Raw genomic sequence first — 21,808 nt, forward strand, 5'->3', positions numbered from 1 at the left:
CCGACTTTCTTATCACCATTTCCATCCTGGTATCAATCAGATGGTCTGCTTGGAGTACATTCCGAGACAACTTCCTGCTAAATGCAGATGAAAATAGTTTGAGGGATAGGAATCTTCCCGTCTCTTGATTCACACTACCAGCGCTAGCTCATTCTTCAAATTAACTTTCTGGATAACTGCCTTCCCTTGCATTTGAACATCCACATACTTGAAGGCGGCCACGTGACGGCACAGTACGTCTTCCGAGTCCCCCAAAGTTACAAGGGGACGGTAGTGGTTATAACTGGATCACATCGATATTAAGGGAAACCACCCGAGTAATATCGCTTAAAAGTTTATGACAGTAAGCGTAGTGCAGATGTGGTGCTATTTTTCAAGATTATTGACCGCTAACTGGCACCAAAAGGACCGGTCCTATTAGCAACGCCAACTGGGACAATATATAGCCTCAAATTCCGGTCGACAAAGATCCACGATTAAGGCGACACATCACGAACTTTGAACGAGCGGCGGGCGTCGTGAGAAAAAGCCGTGGGACTGCAACATAAAATTATGCTTTAAATGAGATAGAAAGGAAGCTGTTGGCTCTATCGACGGAGCTGGCTGCAAAGGCTACAGGGAAGGGTATGAAACACAAGAAGAAATAAGCTAGGTTAAGAAATAGGCATGTGTATAACTAGGAGGTAATTTTTGATTTGAATGGAGTAGAAAATTATGCTGCTTTTACTAATTGTTTGGTGCAAGGACTCTTTGAACGTTGAATTGTGACGGTTGCTTCGGCCTACGGCTCGATTTCAATTCGTCCCCGAGGATCGGTGCAAAAAGTCGTGGCCGTTTTTGGGAGAAGCGCTACTACGTCGTAGTGGCAGAACTCCTTATCTATCCACGCGATATTTGTTGGTAAAGATATTACTAATTGGCACGCTCTTTGAGTTTTATACACAAAATTTATTTCCTCGGGCTCGTGTTATAGGTATATTCGTGATCAAGCAGCCAAAATTTCATCTTGGCCCTCGTGGGCAATTTCATCTCCACCTCAATAGAGGAAGATAGCACGTGGTAGTCTAAGTCATCAATTCAAATGGCTATGCAACTCCATCCGGATGAGTCCGAGTCCACAAGACCGTGTGGGGAAAGACAAGTCGAGCAAGATAAGATACAAACGAAAGGAAAACGACTAAATGCAAACATTGTACAAGATATACACAGTCAATGTAGCATTCACGCTATGCAGAAGAAGCAGAATCCCCAACTCAATCCTCCGTCACAGCAGTTCTCTTGTCGCGATTAATAGATGCAATTTGGGACCGTCTACTGCTTCGTCTCCCACTTCTACCCAGTCCCGTTAATTGCTAGAATTGCCGGTGATGCAGTTCCCGATCCGTTTGGCTTTTTTGTCTTGAGGGTCAACGGGAAGGGGTAGTCATCCGCATCTTCTTCCTCACTGTAGCACTGTTACTACATATCGAGTAGAGTATTCAGGATAAGACTTACGGTAGCTTCCATGCAATGTAATCCTCCGTGCTGAGTCCTTCACGGCCTTCTTGAAGGGATGCGAAATCGCCAGGAGTCATCATGCCGGACCTATCGCGCGGCGAACCAGGCTCGGACAGCGGCCGAGAGATCTTTATATCTTGCGAGCCGAAGAAGTCGGGTCCGATGTCGTCCTCGAACGCACTAGGATATGCTGTCATTGAAATTAGTGGTGTCAACAGAAAAACAGCTAAATATACTAACCCCTTCTAAGCGCCAATTGCCGTGCCTTGACGTATTCCATGCCCATCCGCTTCCAATCTAATAAATCGCTCAACCTCTCTGTCCGGTTGCGCTGATTGATCCTCTGTCGTTTGCTCTTCTTCGTGAAGTCGAACATGTAATTCGTAAGCTGATTAACAGAATCATCAACGCCCTTCATTCGTCGGTCCACAATATAGATTCCGTAGTCTTGTGCGTTTTCGATCAGTTCCTCCATGTAGCATCCGAATCCAGACAAGTTGGTTGTGATGCTTGGAACACCCATTACCGTGCACTCTGCTGGCGTATAACCCCACGGCTCATAATACGAGGAAAATATACCGAGATGTGTACCACGGACAAAGTCATCGTAATCCATAGGAAGAACTGGGTTAGAAGAATTAAGGAATTCGGGGTGGAAGACGACCTTGACTCTGTCCGAAGGATGGTTGAATAATTGACAACGCCGGATTTGGTTGAGAACTGGATCGTCGGCATCATTGACCATGTTATGCGTGACAATAGGTGGTAGGCTGTGTCGCTTCATGGCAAACAGACGCCGCCGTAGCATGATCTTGTCTGCAGGAGAAATAAGATCTTTGTCTTCTGGTAGTTCTTGTCCTTCATGCCAAGCAATAGACCTTTCGAAGAGCTTTTTGCCTACATTCTGCTCGATGATTTTGATGGTATCGTGGAGGGACTTGATGACCGCCTGTCCTTTCAGCGCCTCAACTGTCAGCGACTGTGTTTGAGCGGGCATGATAATAAAGGCAACAACGGTCATGTTTGATCCCGAGCTCTTCATCCTGTGGTTCAGACGTGCTAGTGACTCGATGAACATGTCAACACCCTTATTTCGGTATTCATATCTTCCGGAGGTGAAGAAATATAGCGTGCTCTCAGGATCGAAGTCGTTATGGCCATAGAAATGGCCTCGTACGAAATCATTTATCTTGACTTTCGCTTGTTGATGCAAGTTCTGGAATTCGTGCGTAGCCGAAAACTTCTTCACATTCAGGCCATTTGGTAAGACACCGTCCGGTTTCCTCTTGAGGAGATGCTCGCTTTCATATGCTGTGATGTGCGAGACGGTGGTGAAGACATCTGCTGAATGCGCAGCGCCTCGCTCAATGCAGTACCTATGGTAGATACCGCGTTTACCAGCCTCAGCATCTACATCAAAGTATTGAAGATTATTATAAAAGTCGACGGAGCCAGCGCAGAGATAGCGCCCGAGAAGGGTTGCGTGTGTTGTGAAAATTGTCGTGACATCAATTCGCCTCTTCTTGCATAGCGGAAGAGCCACACCTGCGAGCCATTCATGAAACTGCGCTACTACGGCCTTGCGCTTTTCATGAAAGACGTACTAATTGAAATTAGCCAGGGTTTTATCACAAGACTGAGCGCTATTTACCTCGCCCAAGAACCAAGCAATCAGGTAGCCGAATACTATGGCCTCGTTCGTCTCAGCGTCGCTAGGAGGTGAGGGAATGCCTGCTGTAGACCATAGATCGCCTTTCCATTCATCGAGATAGCCATAAGCGGTGCCGGTGTCGAACAAGAGTACTCTTGGCGCGCCATCAATGAGCCATCTACCGTATAACGTCTTAATTCCTCGTTCGTTCATAGATTTAATTGTCTCAACCAAAGCAAGATCCTTAGGAGTCAGTTCCTCGACTTCAACAGCGGCCTGGGAATGACATGAGCAGTTATTCTATTAATACGAGGCGTGTTAAGACGTACGGAAGCCCTGTTGAGAGGGCCGAGTAGTGTGTATGACGACCCATACTCGGCCGTGGTAACCTGGGCCTTGGACTTTAGGACAGAGTAGATTCCTCCCACTGAATAGCGTCAGTATCAAGCGAGCTGTAGGAAGAGGTAGTCTTTGCGCATACCTCGATTTGCAACCTCCGTCGCGACTTCGAAAAGAACGTGATTAGTGACATCTCGTGTTGGTGCTGGGTCGGACATGGCGTCGGAAAATCAAAGCGAGATAACGATTGGTGGCTGAAATAGAGAGATTGAAGAATTAAACGGGTTGTCACGAGGATTTCGACAAGTCTGCTCAGCCGTCAGTGGTTAGAGTATGAAGAATTGAGTAAGCTCAGAGCTCTGGCAGGGATTTTCCCCACACCTGATTGTCGAGTTTTTGTCTGGATTGGAAGGCAAGAGGAGCGATTGAAGTTGAAGTAGGCGGCACAATTGGCTGCGCCGTCCTTCCGTTGCGGCGTGGAGAGGCCTAAATATAGGGAAAGGAAGAAGTTTCGAAGATCGACGGGAGGATTTCTGGCAGTGCAGCGAGAGATGAAACGGAGCTGTGCCGTTGAGGGAGGTGGAGATGGTTGGACGCTAAGCGCAGGATAAAGATCTCCAATCCTTGCTCAAATTACATCACAGCCGTCTTGTGATTGCGCCTTGCAGCTTGTCACTGCACCGGAAAGCTCTTTATGTGTGAGCTCCGCCGATCGTATCGTTAACTACAACTTGCTCGAGGCCAACGGGACCAGCTATCCGCCACCACAAAGGGCCTAACCACCCTTGCCGGGATAGCTAGACAAAAATGCTGGGTCAACAAAAATTGCCCTCTACGAGATATTCCGCTCGAAATCTTCCACTCCTCGACAAAATCGATCTTCAGTATTCTTTGACGCCCCTCTCTAGATCTACGCTTTGCGTCATTGCAGCAGGATAGCTTTTAAGGTCTGCGGTGGAAATGCGGGGTGTGCTTCGCATGGAAAGTCGGAGCGACTGCAACAAAGCCGTTGGCAAACCTCAAAATTCCGAGTTCCCAACTAAGCCAAGCGGATAAGCCTCCGCTGCCCACCTAATACTTTTGTATCCCAGATAGGCAAGCCGTCGCTGCATCGGCAGGCGTCACGTCTGCAAAAGCTTGCTTGAGGCCCAACACTCGCTGCATTGAAAATATTTTCTGAGCTGAAGCCGGCGAACAGGTGCGGACGAGTCCATGGCAACGGCTGCAGGTGGCTTTCGTTTATGTGGCCAGTAATCGGCTTGCACAACGTTCGCTTCGACGGAAGAGGCCACCACTAAGGCTTATCTAAGTACTTATCAAATAAATCTAAGGCGTGATAGTCAAAGGGGGTCGCTTTATAGGGGCATATACAGCGGATCAGTAGGGGACAATTTCATCATCTGTGTCACTCTGCATGATCAAATTTTTCTGTCTCACGCGCCAAGCTTTATATCCCCTATCCCAACACTCCCAAATTTAGCTGCCAAAGTCTCAGATCCTCTCACATTACTATGTCAGGGCTCTATATCATGTACGTAAAGGATGGAGGATTCCTACAATGATTATTTGCATTGATCCTATTTTAGCGCTTACTCAACTGCCTCACCGCTCTCATGTATTTAATTCAATCAGATCTCTCCGATCAAAAGCGAGTAGCTGACTTGCTGAGCTAGAACGTGCCATGAAAATCTCGGCGCCCAATCTACTGTCGTAGGCCAGGGTGCAGCACTTCAGTCGCTATGTTTTGATTGAATCTTTCTAAGAGTTTATTAGATTCCGAACCTTGTAGATCTCCTGCAACTCGCTAGTAGAATACCCCATTTTTCCTTGTTTGCACCTCCGCCTCCTCTGCGTCTCCTTTTTATTAGCGGCTTCCTCTGGCTTCTACGTTAAGGAAATGCTCGCTAGGCATGCTAGCGCGTAAAGCTTGTAACCAAGGCGCGAGCCGTTCAATTGTCACCACAACATATACACTTGCGGCGAGCTGTCAAAGACTTCACAACCGGATATGGTAAGTAGCCTTTGCAAGTTGCTTAATAAAGTCTTGACTTATTCAAGGTTCTATCCCTTCCCACGCTGGTTTACGTCCACGCATATCGATAAGGGTTTGACCAATCACAGGCTCTCGTTCAACTGAAAGCTTGGCTCTGATGTTCATAGGCTTGGCGCCAAGCTGTGGACGACAGCGCGGGAAGGATAATCCACGATCCTATGCGTTTCTAAGAAAGAAATCTGCATATCGGGTTGTTTACCAAGTTATCGCCATACCATGAGTTGTGGATAATGAAACCTTTACAACTTAATATATAGGAGACTTTTACAATTCCCTAAGGTATCTGAAGCCATTCATAAGGACCTCCTAGACCACCAAAATCCAAGTGGGCGCCTAATCAGAATTTGTCTACGGTAGTGTATGTATACCAACGCTAACTCCTCCAAGGTCAGATCCTGACACCAACAACGCCTTAATCTTACGCTTATCTATGAAGCATAGCAGAAACCGTTACGATTCAATTAACTCTTCACGAAAAACGTGTAGCCTGCGCTCCCTTCACCACGGTTCTCCACGGACTTTGTAGTATATTCATACACCTAGTCTTCGGACCAAAAATACTATAACTGCTTCTTGGCTTCCTCTCGCGGTACAGCTCTGCGCACTTGATCCTTCGCCATTGATGATGTTCGTTCTTATCCAAATAGATTGCGATAGTGTCGTCTGTCTTGGCGCCTTTCTCCCCACAATTGAATTTGGGTTTGTAGTTCTTCCCGTTGTTAGCTCTAGGATTATTCCATTCCCTGCCATTGCCATTATCCGGTAACTTGTTTGGGACATGAAAATCGATGCCTTGATTCGCTACTTTGTATGGGGCTCTCGGTTTGAACTTTTTAGGGTTAATGACGATGTTGTTCGACTCACTGAGACAGGTCGGCCAGGGGGCTAAGAGACCATAGGACTCGATTTTCGAGTGTTTCCACGCGAAGATAGACTCATGCACATGGCTGTATGACCGGCTTCCACCCCCCCTCTGGCAAAACTTTATTTCGCTACGGTATGCGGGCTCGCTCAATCGCCACCAACTGTACATAGTAATTGTAGCGAACGCCTATGGTTGTACGCACGGGCTATTTTGGTTGCCCTGGAGAATTATTCTGGTTGCCCTAAGGAATTGTCCTAGTTGGCTAGGGGATTCGAACTAAAGCAATTTAGAACTTACCTGACGTACGCTTCCTCTTTCTTCCCTTTTTACCCGCGCCTCTGGAACGCGAATACAACGCTGTCTCTGCAGAGAGGTTGATGAAATTTGGCAATATCGTACGGGTGGAAACCTCACGATATTTGACAAAGATCACGACGCTGCGGAGGAAGGCCGATCGCAAACAGGGGCGTTTACTACGGTTGCCATGTGCGGCTGGTGGCAGTCGGGCGAAGTTGAATGTGTACCGAATTCGAAACCTGCGGAGGGGGTAGAAGCTGGTCATGCACATGGCTGTAGTCAGATTTCTTGTTGGCAAGATGAGTGATGTAATTGGTCTGGTTGGAGCCAAGTTAAGTAAGGTTTTATCAAATCTTTATATAAAATGATCCAAGACCTGGCGAACTTCAACATTTTAAGCCCGTTTATATGGTAATATTTTTTCCCCGGCCGATATTGCAAAAATAGCTCCATAGAATTGTAGAAGACCCCTCCCCTGCGCTGTGCATCTACTTTGTAGCCTCGAGCGAGCTATCGTCGCGGAGGAGTAGCGATTGCAAGCTCTGGAGCTTTGCGAGAGCTCTGCGGAACTGTCGACTTGGTGCCGATCACTACTATATTAGGGTTAGATCAGGGGTGACTGTGACTTATCCACCGTGTATATAAGTCTCTTTTCTTCGTAGACCAATCTACACAATTATAGAGAAGGTTCGGTGCATGAGAATAGAGGCTCACCTACCAGAGGAGCTCTGGCACGAAGCCTACAGAGCAGCGGCATACCTGCTCAATCGAATGCCTAGCAGAAGGATTGAGTGGCAGACACCGTTTGAGAAGATCCAATCAGCAATGAATATATCATCACCGAAGCCCAATATAGCTCACCTACGAGCTTATTGGAGCGATGGGATGTTATATTTAAGCGGATAGGCCCTGCAACCATAGACTCGTAGGTGACCTATATTGGGCTTCGGTGGTGATATACTCATTGCTGATTGGATCTTCTCAAACGGTGTCTGCCACCCAAGTCTTCTGCTGGACATTCGATTGAGCAGGTATGCTGCTGCTTTGTAGGCTTCGGGCCAGAGCTCCTCTGGTAGGTGGGCCTCTATTCTCGTGCATCGAGCCTTCTCTATGTCAGCCGGAGTTTGAGGCTATATATTGTCCTAATTGGCGCTGCTAATAGGACCGATTCTTTTGGTGCCCAGTTGGGGTCAACGGGGACGAACCTCAGGGGGGAGCCATGCACGGAGCTCTATCGAGGCTCTGCGAAAGCTCTACACGAAGCTCCGCGAAAGCTCTACCACAGTGTGGTCAAGAGCAAGCGGTCAGCGCGCTAGCTGTGAAACCGATAGCTCGCTGACCCAATCAGAGGTGCTCGCTGTACTCGCTAGCAGAATTAAGGTTGACGCTGAGCAAGCTGTCACCGCCTTCAGTATCGTTATTTTCAATACTCTCTAACCCTTGAGATGCGGTATGTACAGTACGTTCAACCTTTTCTTGGTTGAAGCTTTGAGCGTGTTCAACTTCACTAGATAGATATTCGCGTTCGCGCGCCACTACTAGGCTTCGATTGCATTCTAAACCGTTGGAGAGCACTTCAGGCTAGTTGTGGGCTACGCGGATGATCCCTGTCGGCTGAATGGAGTCACGATCTGGATCCGTTGTAGTAAGGGTGTATCCGCGGCCTCCGAGCATACCTGGAATACCGGAGTCTCCTGAGGTGAAGGACCGACTTCTGCATCTTCAACACTCGGAAGTATTCTATCAGGCACTCCTGGCATTGCTTTTTCAACGGGCGATCAAAGCCTAGCTCTCGAAGAAGCTAAATTTGGATAGAATTAAGGGTCAAAGAGAGTAAAAATATTGGGTAAAGACAGCTTGTATAAATATTTGTAGCGCAGTGGGGTTATGATCTGGTAAAAGCTAAGTGGTGTCACTCAGTACCTTCCAGGCTTCCGCGAGCTTTACTTGAAAATTTAAAAATCTCTGATTTGATTTAAAGCCTCCGGTTGGCTCGCCTACCGGGACGCCTATCATGCCAGCGCATGAGGTAAGGCTGAAGCAGCCTGATAGGGGCTTGCCAGCCTGTGTTTTTGTTGTCAATGACCTAACAGCCTAGTTAGCTGTTTTGTGCACCCTACCACTTTATGGACGCGTCAGCCTTATAGGAGTCGGGGCATCTAGACTGTCTATCCCGTTACAAGATATTATTCAACTTTGATAGAAAAGACGCTTGATTTTTTTAAAAATAGGGAATATTATACACATGGGCATAGCTTTAAAGGTAGTTAACTTAGACTTAGTATAACTTTTTGAAATAAAGGTAAAATTAAAGGAAGAGAATAGTAATTTTTTTGTAAACAACAGTGAGGTTAGCGGATGCCTAAGCGGGAAGTAACATCTAAAAACAAATGGAGGTCGACTAAACTTAGAGAGGCAGCGCACCTTGACGGTTGGCTTGCGCCGTCAAGTCCTGCCAATGTTCATAGCGACTGGGTCGCAGGGGCGATCTGGTCCTAGACCAGGAGTTTCTAGAGGGGGAAATACGCCAGGACAAAGTTCAAGACATGAAGCCTGAGGAGACTGTTGCATTTTTTGTAGAGGCCGGAGTGTGATAAATATGAGAGACTTTGTAGCTAAGAAAAGTTCACGGGGCTCTGAAGAAATGTTATTCGTCCTGTGCTGCAATAAACATATAGCCTGACAATTAAGCTAGGCTCATACATGGCCTGGTAAAATGAATTTATAGCAGCATAGTTTGAAGGAAACCTGCAGCTGTCCAGTGATGTTGGCTTATTAAGAAGTGGAAGTAAGACAGGAGGTTGAGTGGAGATATTTAAAGTAAGATGGAATCTCGATATATTAAGTCGAAGACATGGCGGTGTGCGCCATGAAACTTGAACTTTTGGCGGTGAGTGAGCGGGTCATAACCAATATCACATAGCGAATAGCTATGGGCTGCGGAGAAGCGGTCTCAACTCTGCGAATCGACGTCATCTGTCCTGGGCTTCGGATATCATATCTATCTCTTTAGTAAGTATACACGGCAGAGATAAATCGTCCCTCTATCATATAGGCATATTATACAGACCTATCCAACGCCATGACGATCCACTATGCATTTTATCGTTGATCCCTTTGGAATCTCATTTCCTGCCCCTCTTGGTATTATTCTTCTTAGCCGCATCCTTGCTCTTACTGCCTCCCGTCCCCAGCGCAGCCCTCTTGCGTTGATACTGCCGCACGATATTCTCGACCGATCCCATATCGTGCTTAGGTTTCCTGCAAGCGTAATTAGCAGAAAGTCCCAAAAACCCGACACAAACCCCCAACGCATCCTTCCCCGACCCCAAGCTCTCTCCAAACGCAACTCCCTCCGCTTCTTCACCCTCCAGTTGAAGGAAAACGACCCACCTCATATAATACAGCCTCGCCCTCCTCACCCTCTTCTCCCTCCTCTGCACAACCTCAATCCCCTCCACATTCGGACTATAAACCTTATACCACATCTCGACCCCCACCCTAGTCAGCTGCCCCCTAAGCAAAACCCCGGTATCGATCCCGCGCCTCCTGATATTCAAGCAGACGCCGGCGAAGGGATCGCCGTTCCTCAGCCTGACGAGCAAGATATCGCCCACGCGCGCCGCCTCGGGGTTCTTCTTCGAGAAGAGCCGCGTGCGGGCTCCCGCCGGGTCGAGGAGGGCGAGCTGCGACGACGTGACGGCGGCGATGGGGTCGCTGCAGGTTTTGCGCGCCGACGGCGGCGGCTGGAAGGTCGGGATTTCCTTGACGGGTTGGCGGGGCTTGGCTGTTTCGCGATACGTGTTAGCACCGTGCTGGTGTGTAGTGTGCTCGGGAGCTGGAGGGAGGGCTGGTGTGATCAATTGGGCTGAAGGGGGGTGGGGTACGGACTCAGGGCTGCGGGTGTGGGTGTCCAGGCCTGTACGGGCTCGGCGACGGTGGAGAGGAGCCGCTGCTGCTGCTTGTAGGCGCGTGAGAGACGGAAGAGCGGTTTTAGCCGTGTGAGCGGCCGCATTGTCGCGTGTGGTGCTGCCATGATGTTGAAGATCTAATGTTGCATGGTTGGAATTGGTGTTGGTTGGTTTTCTGGATGACTAAGCCACGTAATGAAAGTGCTGCTTTGGGATATGATATCCTGCTCGAAATGTATTCTGTAATACTCATGAATTTTTATGAACGCTCTAAGTGACGCATGAAGCCGTCCCTGCATTAGGGAGCTCTAGTAAGAATTACTGAAATAGGTTAAGATTTTCCAAAATGTGCCTATGAAAATGCTTTTGACGAGTAGAGTGCACAATGACATCAGGAGGGTAAATCAATATGGATAAATTAATTTCAAGTATATAATAATGACACGTTGAGTCCGACCGTGGCACTCAAATCACTCCATAATGCCTTATGCTTCTCTGAGAGCCGAATGCCTTTCTTTGACCGCATGCCATTGCCCTCAACACCGTGTTTTGACGCACGCAGTTGGAAGAAACACCAAAGATAATCCCTCCTAGTCTCTCGCCTCTGGAATGTGCATATAAGCGGAGGCGCCGAGCCGTCTACTTGAGAACCCCCTGGTAACTTATACTCTCTTCCAAGACGCCGTCATGCCCCGAGCCGAATGCGATGAACTTTTTTTGTTAAGAGACCAAACGCCATCGCAATGCTTATTGAATCTGTACTAGCCCGGCCGGAAAAAGTTTCCAGCCTTATTAGCAACTTCCCTGGAAGTCCAAATCCACCTCCCGCTGCGGCGTCTCCACCTCCTCCATCCACGTCAAACCATTCGCTGCTTCCTCAACTGGGAAAACCTCGCGCGCGTACTCTTCAATGTCGCGATAACCTTCCCAGAGCTCTAGGGCCACCTTAGGGCAATCTTTCTCTAGATCGGGGCCAAAATAAGGCGCGCATTTCCGACTAAGCGTCTCTTCGAGCGCTTCAAGATGCTGTCGGTAACCAGCCGGCACAGGAACGGCAATTTCAATCGGGCCAAGCCGGTAGCGGACAGGTCGGGAGAGCCCGCGGCTGAATGCTTTGCAGACTTGTTTCGGGGTGAGCTGAGAGAAGGCAAGAGGGACGCTAAAGGGTTGAGGTTAGCAAAAGCTTATCATGAATCCTTCGCTTGAAGTGTAATAAAAGCGCTAGGAAGCGTGATCTAAAAGAGCGGCGAATGATGAATAATACGCGTACCGTTTGCCGGCCCACTCTCTTGGACCCTCCTTGAATATCTGCAGTACGGCCGGACCGACATCGTGCTCCGCGTCTAACCAGGGCAAAGGAATGTCCGGGTGAAAGGGCGCTTGCCATATAAAACTCCTATCCGGTTGGAGTTCGATGCGAAAGAGGGGGTAATTGAGGCTGGTGAAGTTATTGTGGTAGATGCCACAATAGATGAAGGTAGCAGGCAATCCAATTTGGCGGATGTAGTTCTCGATCGTGAATTTTTGCGCCCAGAGCGGCAGAGGCCTCCAGCCTCTTCCGTAGATGGAATGGTCGGGCATGCTGCTGTAGATGTAATGGTGCACACCAGCTTTCTTCGCGGCATCGGCCAGCGCCCGTCCCATTGCGACCTCATCCCCCCAGTGAGTCGTGTTTATAAAGGCTAGCTGAGCGTTTTTGAAAAGATCGTCTAGGAACTTGGGCTCCTGCAGGTTTCCAACGAAGACGGTGACATTGGGTAGGCTTGATAGCTCTTCCGCTACGATGCCATTCTTGTCACGCATCTGAGCGCGCACATGCCATCCTACAGCGGAGGCGACACGAACGAAGCTTGCTGACTGGCGCCCATTGCTGTTAATGGTGACTACCGTCTTGCGGGGCATGCGGATGGAAAAATTCTGACGACGTGTGAATTGCGAAGAAGACGGGGTGACAGGGGGGGGAGGCGTGCTTATAAGTAAGGGAGGTGCGGCAAAGACAGGGTCAGAGTATCTCGCGACGACGAATTGTCGAGAGTGGTGTGACGCTGAAATGCTCAGGATTGGAAGATGCCAGCGGTGTCGGTGTGCTCCTGCAGCGGTCCGCGTAGAATAATGCACGTGTTTGGCTGGTGGGGCTCCAAAAAGCAGTCATTGAATACGGAAAGCGCAGATGACAAGGGAAACACGTGAGCTCAGAAAGGAAGCCTGGAAAGGAAACCTGGAACGGAGGGTAGGTGACGCGAAGGCGGGCTAGCCTGAGGCAAATCGGTGCAATAGTGCAGGGTATTTAGATGACAGGCGCAAAAGGCTAGTAAAGTGTGTGAGCGTCTCGGTAGTGAGGTAGTAGGGCGGGGAGGCAGTATTACGGTTGCGCCATTTGCAGAGCCCAGAAACAACGACTTGGGGAAGATGAGTGGAGAGTTAAAAAGTAGAGGGCCTAATAATAACGAGAGCGGAGATGAAGGAGAAAGCAGACTCATGGACCGCCATCACGGCCAACTGTATGGGTTCTGCTCCAGCACGTCAAGGCAAAACCTCCTCAAAATTACCTAATAGCTGCCAGGCCGGGACGAATTGGAGGGGCCTTCCAATCCGTTCGTTCATTCCAGCATCTTCCGACGCGCCATCTCGTCAAAGGCCGCAAGGCCTCTTTCATGATGGCCGCCGCTGAGGCAGCGAGATGGTGGAGCTTCGGCGAGAGTCACAATGGGTGCTGCTTCTCGTGACGCAGCCGCAGGCTGGGATAGGTTCATTGGTAATGCGGGGAAATGCAAGGCCGGGAAGGGGAAATTTAACAGCCAGCGCTTCCGCTCGAGTGCAGCGAGGAATCAACCCCGGGAAGGCTGCTGCCGCTCGAGATTATCGGACAATCCCATGCTGGCATTGGAAAATGATGGATAGAACCGTCATTAGATGGCGGGGAGAAGATGAGCGGTCGCAGGCTGCACCCGACGTTCCTCGATGAGCGCCACACAGCTGAAGCGAGAAAATAAGCTTCGACGCCTGCAATGCAAACCAGGACGGAAATTCTGTGCACAATCGAAGAAATCGAAGATCTGCCCTTGACCCTTCAGAACGCACCCCAGTCACCTTAATTGGCTTAATAGGCCTAATTGGCTTAATAGGCCTAATTGGCTTGATCGGCCTAAATGGCAGCCTAGAGATGCAGTCTGCTCTGAATCAGACCTCTATTGCATAACATTGGGCAACAATTGTTCGATGCAGCTACGGAACCATCTCCACCAGAAAAAAACCGCTGATAACGGACTCCAATCCCATCTAAACCACGCGCAAGCACAACCTAGAACGCCTGCAGCCCTAGGCTGAAACGGATAAAGTCTAATATACAAGGGTTTTAGCTGCATTCAGCTGCATTCAGCGCGCAGGGCCAGAAAACCCGCCAGTGAATTCCCCCTTGTAGTCCGTCATTGACCCTATCCCAGCCATTCAAACTGCACTCTACACGCCCTTCTCCAATTTTTTTCCTCCTTTGAGGGTCTCAGTGCATATTCATCAGAGCCACAATTACCCGGTGACGCCTGCCTCGGCCCGTCTCAGCCCGTCTCAGCCAGTCCCGACACCCGCGAGTTCCCACACAGCCCCGTCCGCGTCCGATGAGGCATGCAGCCTTGCGGCGGCCATCTCATCCGAATGCAGATGGGCGCCAGCTTCTATCAAAGTCTGCACCTGATCGCTCAACCCCGCTTGCGCTGCCAAGAAGAGCGGGGTGTTGCCCTCGCGATTGCGCAGGTGGACTGATCCACCCTGGGCGAGGAAGTCTTGTAAAATTTCGACGTTCGGTCCGCTTGCCGCGAGATGCTTTTGTACGAGAGTATGTCAGCAATGTGCCCCAAAAGCAAGTCCTTTTCCATGCCAACGGGACTATTGTTTTTCCGATAATTCTTCCGTCGGTGAGGGGATTGATAAAGCCGGCAGGGTGCCATATGGCTTTGCTGGGTCTGAATGGAGCCGCATCGCGCTCACGCCGCCGGCTTTGCCCTCTGACATGGAATTTCAGAGATATCGCTGACCTACAGTTTTCGTTTGAAGGCTCGTTTTTTCGTCAATGGTAGGACGAGTTCCATCCGATACCAGCCCACCGGACAATTTCGCCTTCCAAGACTGCACGTCCATTCGCGCTGAATGGCGAAATAGTCGCAATACGGACTCCAGAAGCCGTGGCGGTCGGTTCGTATGGCAGCATTCGCTAACGATGTTTTTCAAAAGATAGGAAATTTTACGCACCATGGGAGTAGAGCCAGCGTAGTCAGCATCGTTCAACAGCCACCTTGATTCTCCTCGAATTACGTCTCGCGTGCCTTGCAAATCGCCTGCCTGTATCGAGTAGGCAAGGGCAGTCAAGGCTGACAATTCTGGAGTCAGAGTACCGCACTTGGGATGCTCGAAGTGCGTGCGAGTGGTTTCGGTCAGCTCACCACGTAGCGAGATCGACATGCGCTTGGATACCTCATCGGGCGTCGAATCGGGCAGAGCGAGAAGATATGCTAATTTGGTGAGCGCAGCTTCAGTTGTCAAGTCCTGCCCAAATACCACTCCAGCCCGACCTAAAACCGTGGCGGGAGCATAAAGCGGGCTGACGCTGCCGCTGAGGCATTGCGTCACGTTCACTATAACAATTCCTCTTCTAACAGCATCAGCGAGAATCTTGGTCATGGCGGAATCTGGGCCCCCGGGGGTGTTTCCGGCTCCAAAAGTTTCCAGCACGAGTCCTTTGAGACCTTCAAGCCGGAGGACGGCATCAACCATTTCCGGTTTCATTCCTGGAAAGACTCTGAGACACGCCACGTGCGCCGTGTTTAGTTTTGTCTGGATACTGAATGCATTTACCGACGTAGGCCGGTAGACAAGGCCCCACTGGACGTTCGTCCTGAGAGAGGAAATTGTAGCCAACGGCGGGAGGTTTGGACTAGCAAAGGCTGCAAAATCATCTGTAGATACCTTCTTTGTCCGGTTCCCTCTAAAGAGCCGGAAGTTGAAGAAGAGGCATACCTCCGGAATCATGAAATGACCTGCGATAATGAGGGAGCTCAACAAGTTATCCTGGGCATCATTCTGCAGTTCCATCATTGGCGCTTGAGAACCCGTAAGGATAACTGGCTTGCCCAGATTTTGTAGCATGAAGCTTAGTGCAGAGCACGTGTAGGCTAGAGAGTCCGTCCCATGGAGTACTACAAATCCGTCGAATAGCTGGTAGTTCCGGAAGATTGATTTAGCTATGTGGTCCCATCCTGCTGCATCAATAGAGCTGCTGTCTAGAAGCTCGTCAAATTCTAGAACAGAGTACCTGACGCGACGATCGTATGTGCTGATGGGAGTCCTCAAGCTTTGGACGGCTTTACGACTGCCATTGTCATCTGTAACTATTTCTAATGGCTCGGGGTAAGAACCATCATTGAAAGGGGGCCGAGGCGCCAATCCTGCTTTCAGAAAACCTTTGGCCTTTTGTCGCGAGTTAGAAAATATGCTAGCGTGTTGATTTCAGACAAAGAAGTTGTCGATTGTTGAGTCACAGGTATCATTTCTTACTGGAATAAGCCCGTCCTCTGATCGTCTCATGCATATCGTGCCTCCTGTTTGAAGATGAGTGAGCTCAGCGCTTGGATGGATTGCTGAGACGGGAATTCCGTACCAGTAATAATGATTAGCACCCGCGATTCGGGAAACTGCAACTCAGGAAACGGGTCCATCTCAGACGCAAAACGGCAAAGCGCAAAGTAATGGAATGTTTATCTAAAAGCGCAGGGAATTTGGAGGAGAACGATATCGGATCGGAAAGGGGAGAGATATGGTCGAAAAGCAAGCAGTGAGACAGGTCGTTCACGCTCTAGAACGACGCCAGCTAAATAAGAAACGACCTACCGTCAGAGTGCGAGTGTACTTGATTTAGGTTTTCCTTTGTTGCACATTGAAAGGCAGCGCTCTGATGGCCATCTAGTTAAGTTTTCCAGCACCATGGTCTGTGATCTCATCGGCCCGGTGCGAGCTAGTTTTATCGTGCGATTCCGGCTTGTGATCCACTTCTTTAATTCACATTACCCCTTCAAAACTGAAAACTCTGCCATCTGGCGGAAATTGCTTGTCAACAAGAGAAATCTTCCCCGTCGCGCATCACGCTTCGACTGTCGTTGAGTCAGAGAAGCCTCGCTTATCCTGGTTTGCTTCGAATTTCTTCGTTTCCTTCGTCAATCACAGTTTCATTCCTAATCGTATCAACAAGTTTCCTCACGTTGCGTTCGCGATAGAACGAAATCGCGCCATTCAAGCAAATCATCAAAACGGGAAGTGCAATTATCTGAAATGGGTATCTTTTACATTTCTACGCGACGGCATCTTCTCGAAACCATCACAGGGTTAGGTGACTGCACGTCTGCATTAGAACTGCCAACGCTCTCTTCACCACCTAAACCTACACGCCCTAGCTAAAGACCATCCAAACCCAGGAAACTGAAGCTGTCCTCCGACTGCTACGTCACAATCCGGCCTCCCCGATTGGCTGATTTCTATGTAGGGTCTGCATTCGTCGGGTGCGTTCGGGCCAATCCTTAGTGCCCTTCTCCAGCAACCCGGAATGTCGTCTACCAACGCTCTCCAATCCAACCTGTTCACCGCTGAATATTTTTCCTAGGCTCAAGCTGCAATTGCTGCCACTGGAATCCGGAGAAGCCAATGACAGTACTAAACGCCTCGTCTCTCCACTTCATTGCCTCCACCTGATCTACACTACCGCCGGCAAATTTTAACTCCAGGCATTTCTCCTTCTAAGTTCGCCAATTTTGGACTTGTGATCTTGCGTATCTCTACAAGCTCGCCGAGCGACCTCCGCCACATCTCTTTCTTCGGAAAACTACGGATGATCCGTATGCCGTCAGCGAAGACAGCGAATTGGCCAACGACCCTGTGCCACCGGCAGCGAAAGCAAATCAAATCAATTCTGTCACAAGTTCATTGGTGAACTTGCGGAGATCTAACTATTATCATTGCCATCATCCGACTCATCCGGTTTAGACCAAATGGCTTTAGGGACCCGATAGTTGCTTTGGTCAGCTGCGATTGCGGCGTCTCGCACTTCAACGTCATACTTCTCATGGGATATTATGCTCGATGATGCTTTATCGAGTCTCTTAGGCGTGCCGCCGCAGATACGAAAATGATCATTCGGCTGTAATTCTGTCGGCTTCAACCCGGAGATTTGGTTAGTCCTCCACCGTGTGTCGGAATATCCAAGAATATATATTTCACCGGAGCGACTAGATGCCTGCAATCGGTCAGCGCATGCTTAGTAATTGCCACATGTTCTCTGGCCTGCATTTTGGACTGGAAGTCACCAGTGGCCTACCTAAGAAGAACCACCTTATGAAAGCCGTTTAGCCTGAATGCCCATTACCGACTGATTCCAAGTCACTTACAGGTTAGAATCATCATGACAATCTTCAACGCGAAGCCCGCGGAGGTAAAAGCACCGATAGCGATACATATGCAAATGAAAAATAGCGTGGCTGCAGTCTTCTCTGGATATTTCCATTCATAAAAGCTGATTAAAACCTCCAAAAGCCTACGACGTCGCTGAGCTGCATCTAGGTTACCGGACCAACATCCTCAATCAACGGAACTATCCAATTAGCACTACCATGCCGTTTGATAAGTTCTCCAAATTTAAGTGCGGTTGTGCCTCGGTCGAGAGCCCTTTCATGGGATTCTCGAAGGGAATCAATGAAATGAGATTGGAGCCGATTTTGAACGACAATGAAGATGACATAGCATAGCTAAATGCACCCTTAGATACTTTCAGGACACTCTAGGTGGGGAACTGATCATGAAAGATATCATGCAGTTTAAGTGCCATATAAGCATCCATAAAGCAAACCACCTCGCAGTGAGCATTGGATCTTCCCACCGATATATCTTACGGAGTCTGAAAAACCACGCCTGCTAGGGAGCGGATAACATAATGATGCGCTCCAAGTTCTATGTCAGTACATCTTGGTTGAAGGGCAGCTCCGCAGAGTCGTCGATGCAACGTGTTCCCGTGTCCTAGATAATGTAGAGCAGTAACTACAAGCCTAAAATATTAGCTGTCATAACGGATAGTAGCAAGATATCAATCAGAGCTTACATGACCAACCCACTTTTCCCATTGAAACCTGACAAAATTTCCACCTTGATTAACTTCCCTCCTTAGGAAATCTGACTGAGGTTTGGGCATAACCCTCACTCTATGCGCGAATCGACTTATGGTCCAGGAAACTCTCATGCCTCCCTATGCGCCTCAATATCATCCACGACCTTCTGCAGTCTCTGAACACTCTCCCTCTCCTCGGACATGGAACTGATAGACGACTGTGCCCTACTCAGCTCCCCTTGAGCATTCAGCGAAGCTCTATCGGCCTCCAAGGAAAGGTATGGTTGCTCCGTAGTTGCTAATGTTGAGGCAGTCTTCCTTTTGGCGTAGAGCTTCAGATGTAAAACTCCACTTCCAGCGACATTGTGGTTGGACTCAATCTCATTCTTGATGTCGTCGATCCGCAAAATCTTCTTAGTCTTGGATCTTGTCTTGCAACCTAAACTTCTAAGGCGCTCTTGTTGGAAGGAGAGATGCACTCAGTGTCGTCAGATGTGTCCGGCTCGTCAGCGTGTAGATCAGTGTCTACCGAACTGAGTGTATTTGAGGCGGACAAAAGTGCATCCCAAAAGATATCAGGACTTTCGCCAGAGGTCTTGAGTAACGCTCACTCGAGGATGCCATAGGGTGTCCTGTCGCCGCCTAACATATAGCAATAAATGACTGCTATACCATTTGATGCCAATTGAAGCTCACAGGCGATAGGTGGGAGATCGGACTATCGCGAAAGCGTATTGTTCTAGATGTATCCAGGCTGTTGTCGAGAATGGAGTGATGTTCAATTGTAGGATATCCTGTAGAGAAGGCCAAGCAGTCGCCTGGCCACGAAAGCCTAGCCATAATCGAGAGCTCGTGGGAATTAGCGCGTTGATAGGCAATCTCAAATGGTGCCTAGTCCTAGCGCAGGCTGGGCGGTTGGTTTGGGGAACGATGAAAATGTGTGGCGCAGTGATCCACGATCGGTACGGAGGTGCGTTGCAAAAGTCTTTGCCGGCCCTACCTAGGTTGAGCCTAAAGAGCCCGCATATAGCCGAAAATTGGGCGCATTCTAAGACGGTTCTGGGGGACCTTAGGCGCCATTGGGCGGCTTCTAACCCGTTGCCCTACCAACCTTAAGGCAGCCACCGCCCATAAGACCGCCTAATAAGGGGCGGCGAAGACTTTTGCAACGCACCTCCGTAAACACCTCAGACATGATTTTCGGGAGATTCTAATTAGACAAGATCAACTTGTGATGCTAATATCTTCTCCCACAACCACTCTACCCAGAGGCGGAAACCAGATCAGCTTGGAGCTCATCCCGAAAATCGTCAAAAGGGTTCGTCCAACCAGCAGCGACAACCATACCAACCAAAGCTTCTCAAAACCTTCCATCACATGAGCATGTCCGCTCATGTGGAAAGTCCCCAACTCAGTGACCCAGTACGCGTACCAAATTAGAGCGCGGAGAACAGATGCACTTCCAGTAAATCCTTGTGTACGCCAATAAAAAAGCGGACTTTGCAACGAATATATTCATCCTAGCCTCCCCTTTCGACCCCTGACATTTCATTCGCGGGCTCTTCAGCAGTGAGATTCGATTCTAAGCATTTCTTCTTAACCCCACGCTCCCGTTTTTCATCACCAACTCTCCCCTTTTCCAGTGCCTTAGCTTCTTCCCAATGCGCTTCAACCCATTCTAGGATGCGTGCCTCGTCGTCCTTCCCACTATTATCCTTTACGCCTTCATTCGGCGTACTCTTGCCTCTGTGCATTTCCACGGACCAAATCAGTCGGCCCTCATGGCCCAGTTGCGCCTCAGACCTCAGTACTGGGTGGCCGTCGTCAAATCGAACCCATCTCTTAAGAGCTCTCAGAGCCACGCCAAGTGGAGAGTCCTCCAGCGGCAGGCATTTAGCAATATGCTTCCACAAGGTAGCTTCATTCTCTTGGATGCGGAAATTATGCATTATTGCATCGTACTCATCATGCTTTCCAAAAGTAGTGAGAGCTTCTAAGAGAACTTCTTCCCTTGTCCACGTTTGATCTCCTGCGCCTACATCAGGATGAGTAGGCACCCACTCGTGTAGGAACCGTCTATACATGCCTCGCATAGCCGTACGACGTCTGTCATTGGCCTTTTCCGTCCTCTCCTCTATTATATTGCGATTGAAGAAACGTCCTTGGGCAACCCAGGCGAACAATTCGTCTTCATTTCGAAAACCTGAATTGTACTTTGCGTCGTCCAACCCCAGGAACTGCATTGTGCGGGCAGGGTCGTCTGTCAAGAATAGCATGCTTGCTTTTCGATTGATACCCTCTAGCTCCTGAACACGAACATTTAGTCCTTTATCGTTGCCAGTGATTCCCAGCGATCTATGAGCCACGCCAATGATTTGCCAGAGGTCTGAGTATGAGTTCATAAAGAAGTCCCATTTTAGGTGTCCGTCGTGACAAATGTGGATATCTACCTGGACATATGAATCTTCCTGGTGAGGAAGAGGAACAGCATAACTCCGAGTGGGGCCGTTTCTTATATGGCGTTTTGCGTTGAGATGTTTAGCCACATCATCATTAGTCAGATCGTCTCGAGGTCCCTCGACGAGGAAGTCGATGTCCCCATGGTCTAGTTTTCCGGGCGCCTCGTGGGAGACAGCCACTACGCGATAAATCTGCTGGAGGAGAGAGGTATACTCGGCTTTGAGTTTGTTGTAGACATCTGTTGTAAGGCGTGGCACGAGGAGAGGTGGGGCTCCGTTTGGGCCTGGAGTTGAAAATGCGAGGCCTCCCATTGCAGCTGAAGGGTTCTATGAAGGAGGATCGAAAAAGAGACTGAAAAATCTCGATAGAAGACCTCTAGCAGCTGAAATCCTCACGAGCTTCACAGCACAGCGGAGATTTCTAGAGCCTGCGCTCGTGACATGAATATAGGGAGTGAAGGAAGTTACATCAAGAAGCTACAGGATACAGAAGGGAGACCATCAAATAAATAATCATTGTGGCCTGTTTGCCTATGGTTTGATTTTTTCTATGACTGGGACAAGTCATCACGAGGGTGACTGTTGCAAGAGCAGCA

The 21,808-nt window shown here is 49.2% G+C and overlaps 6 protein-coding genes across 6 annotated transcripts; all 6 read right to left on the bottom strand.

Annotated features, from left to right (window-relative positions):
* Positions 1 to 894: 894 nt before the first annotated feature.
* Positions 895 to 3,943, bottom strand: K441DRAFT_665176 (glycosyltransferase family 3 protein). The gene is made up of 7 exons (XM_067649459.1): positions 3,869 to 3,943; positions 3,630 to 3,795; positions 3,478 to 3,575; positions 3,149 to 3,424; positions 1,738 to 3,100; positions 1,495 to 1,687; positions 895 to 1,444 (listed from the first exon to the last, which is right to left on the bottom strand). The coding sequence occupies exons 2-7, from the start codon at positions 3,703 to 3,705 to the stop codon at positions 1,333 to 1,335; spliced, it is 2,118 nt and encodes a 705-aa protein (XP_067500659.1). The 5' UTR covers positions 3,706 to 3,795; positions 3,869 to 3,943; the 3' UTR covers positions 895 to 1,332.
* Positions 3,944 to 9,827: 5,884 nt separating this feature from the next.
* K441DRAFT_689085 (mitochondrial ribosomal protein-like protein) lies at positions 9,828 to 10,738 on the bottom strand (the record flags this gene model as incomplete). The annotated part of the gene is made up of 3 exons (XM_067652262.1): positions 9,828 to 9,963; positions 10,096 to 10,489; positions 10,594 to 10,738. The coding sequence occupies 3 exons, from the start codon at positions 10,736 to 10,738 to the stop codon at positions 9,828 to 9,830; spliced, it is 675 nt and encodes a 224-aa protein (XP_067500660.1).
* Positions 10,739 to 11,405: 667 nt separating this feature from the next.
* Positions 11,406 to 12,515, bottom strand: K441DRAFT_576278 (NmrA-domain-containing protein; the record flags this gene model as incomplete). The annotated part of the gene is made up of 2 exons (XM_067644195.1): positions 11,406 to 11,772; positions 11,884 to 12,515. The coding sequence occupies 2 exons, from the start codon at positions 12,513 to 12,515 to the stop codon at positions 11,406 to 11,408; spliced, it is 999 nt and encodes a 332-aa protein (XP_067500661.1).
* A 131-nt stretch (positions 12,516 to 12,646) lies between these two features.
* On the bottom strand, positions 12,647 to 13,193 carry K441DRAFT_225880 (uncharacterized protein). Its single transcript, XM_067640616.1, has one exon. It carries the CDS (start codon positions 13,091 to 13,093, stop codon positions 12,806 to 12,808), a length of 288 nt encoding a protein of 95 aa, XP_067500662.1. The 5' UTR covers positions 13,094 to 13,193; the 3' UTR covers positions 12,647 to 12,805.
* Positions 13,194 to 14,177: 984 nt separating this feature from the next.
* Positions 14,178 to 16,802, bottom strand: K441DRAFT_616754 (asparaginase-domain-containing protein; the record flags this gene model as incomplete). The annotated part of the gene is made up of 4 exons (XM_067645756.1): positions 16,264 to 16,802; positions 16,161 to 16,204; positions 14,859 to 16,073; positions 14,178 to 14,432 (listed from the first exon to the last, which is right to left on the bottom strand). Exons 1-4 carry the CDS (start codon positions 16,319 to 16,321, stop codon positions 14,178 to 14,180), a joined length of 1,572 nt encoding a protein of 523 aa, XP_067500663.1. The 5' UTR covers positions 16,322 to 16,802.
* A 3,154-nt stretch (positions 16,803 to 19,956) lies between these two features.
* Positions 19,957 to 21,778, bottom strand: K441DRAFT_665181 (uncharacterized protein). The gene has a single exon (XM_067649460.1). The coding sequence runs from the start codon at positions 21,522 to 21,524 to the stop codon at positions 20,274 to 20,276; it is 1,251 nt and encodes a 416-aa protein (XP_067500664.1). The 5' UTR covers positions 21,525 to 21,778; the 3' UTR covers positions 19,957 to 20,273.
* Between the last annotated feature and the right edge of the window lie 30 nt (positions 21,779 to 21,808).

The sequence above is a fragment of the Cenococcum geophilum genome, assembly GCF_001692895.1.
Source record: "Cenococcum geophilum 1.58 unplaced genomic scaffold K441scaffold_41, whole genome shotgun sequence".
Taxonomy (NCBI): domain Eukaryota; kingdom Fungi; phylum Ascomycota; class Dothideomycetes; order Gloniales; family Gloniaceae; genus Cenococcum; species Cenococcum geophilum.

Coding starts and splice junctions, on each gene's coding strand:
- K441DRAFT_665176 (XM_067649459.1), bottom strand. CDS start 3,705: ATGTCCGACCCAGCACCAACACGAGATGTCACTAATCACGTTCTTTTC. Junction 3,425..3,477: donor GCCCTCTCAACAGGGCTTCC/GTACGTCTTAAC, acceptor TGTCATTCCCAG/GCCGCTGTTGAAGTCGAGGA. Junction 1,688..1,737: donor GCAATTGGCGCTTAGAAGGG/GTTAGTATATTT, acceptor TTTCAATGACAG/CATATCCTAGTGCGTTCGAG.
- K441DRAFT_225880 (XM_067640616.1), bottom strand. CDS start 13,093: ATGAGTCTGCTTTCTCCTTCATCTCCGCTCTCGTTATTATTAGGCCCT.
- K441DRAFT_665181 (XM_067649460.1), bottom strand. CDS start 21,524: ATGGGAGGCCTCGCATTTTCAACTCCAGGCCCAAACGGAGCCCCACCT.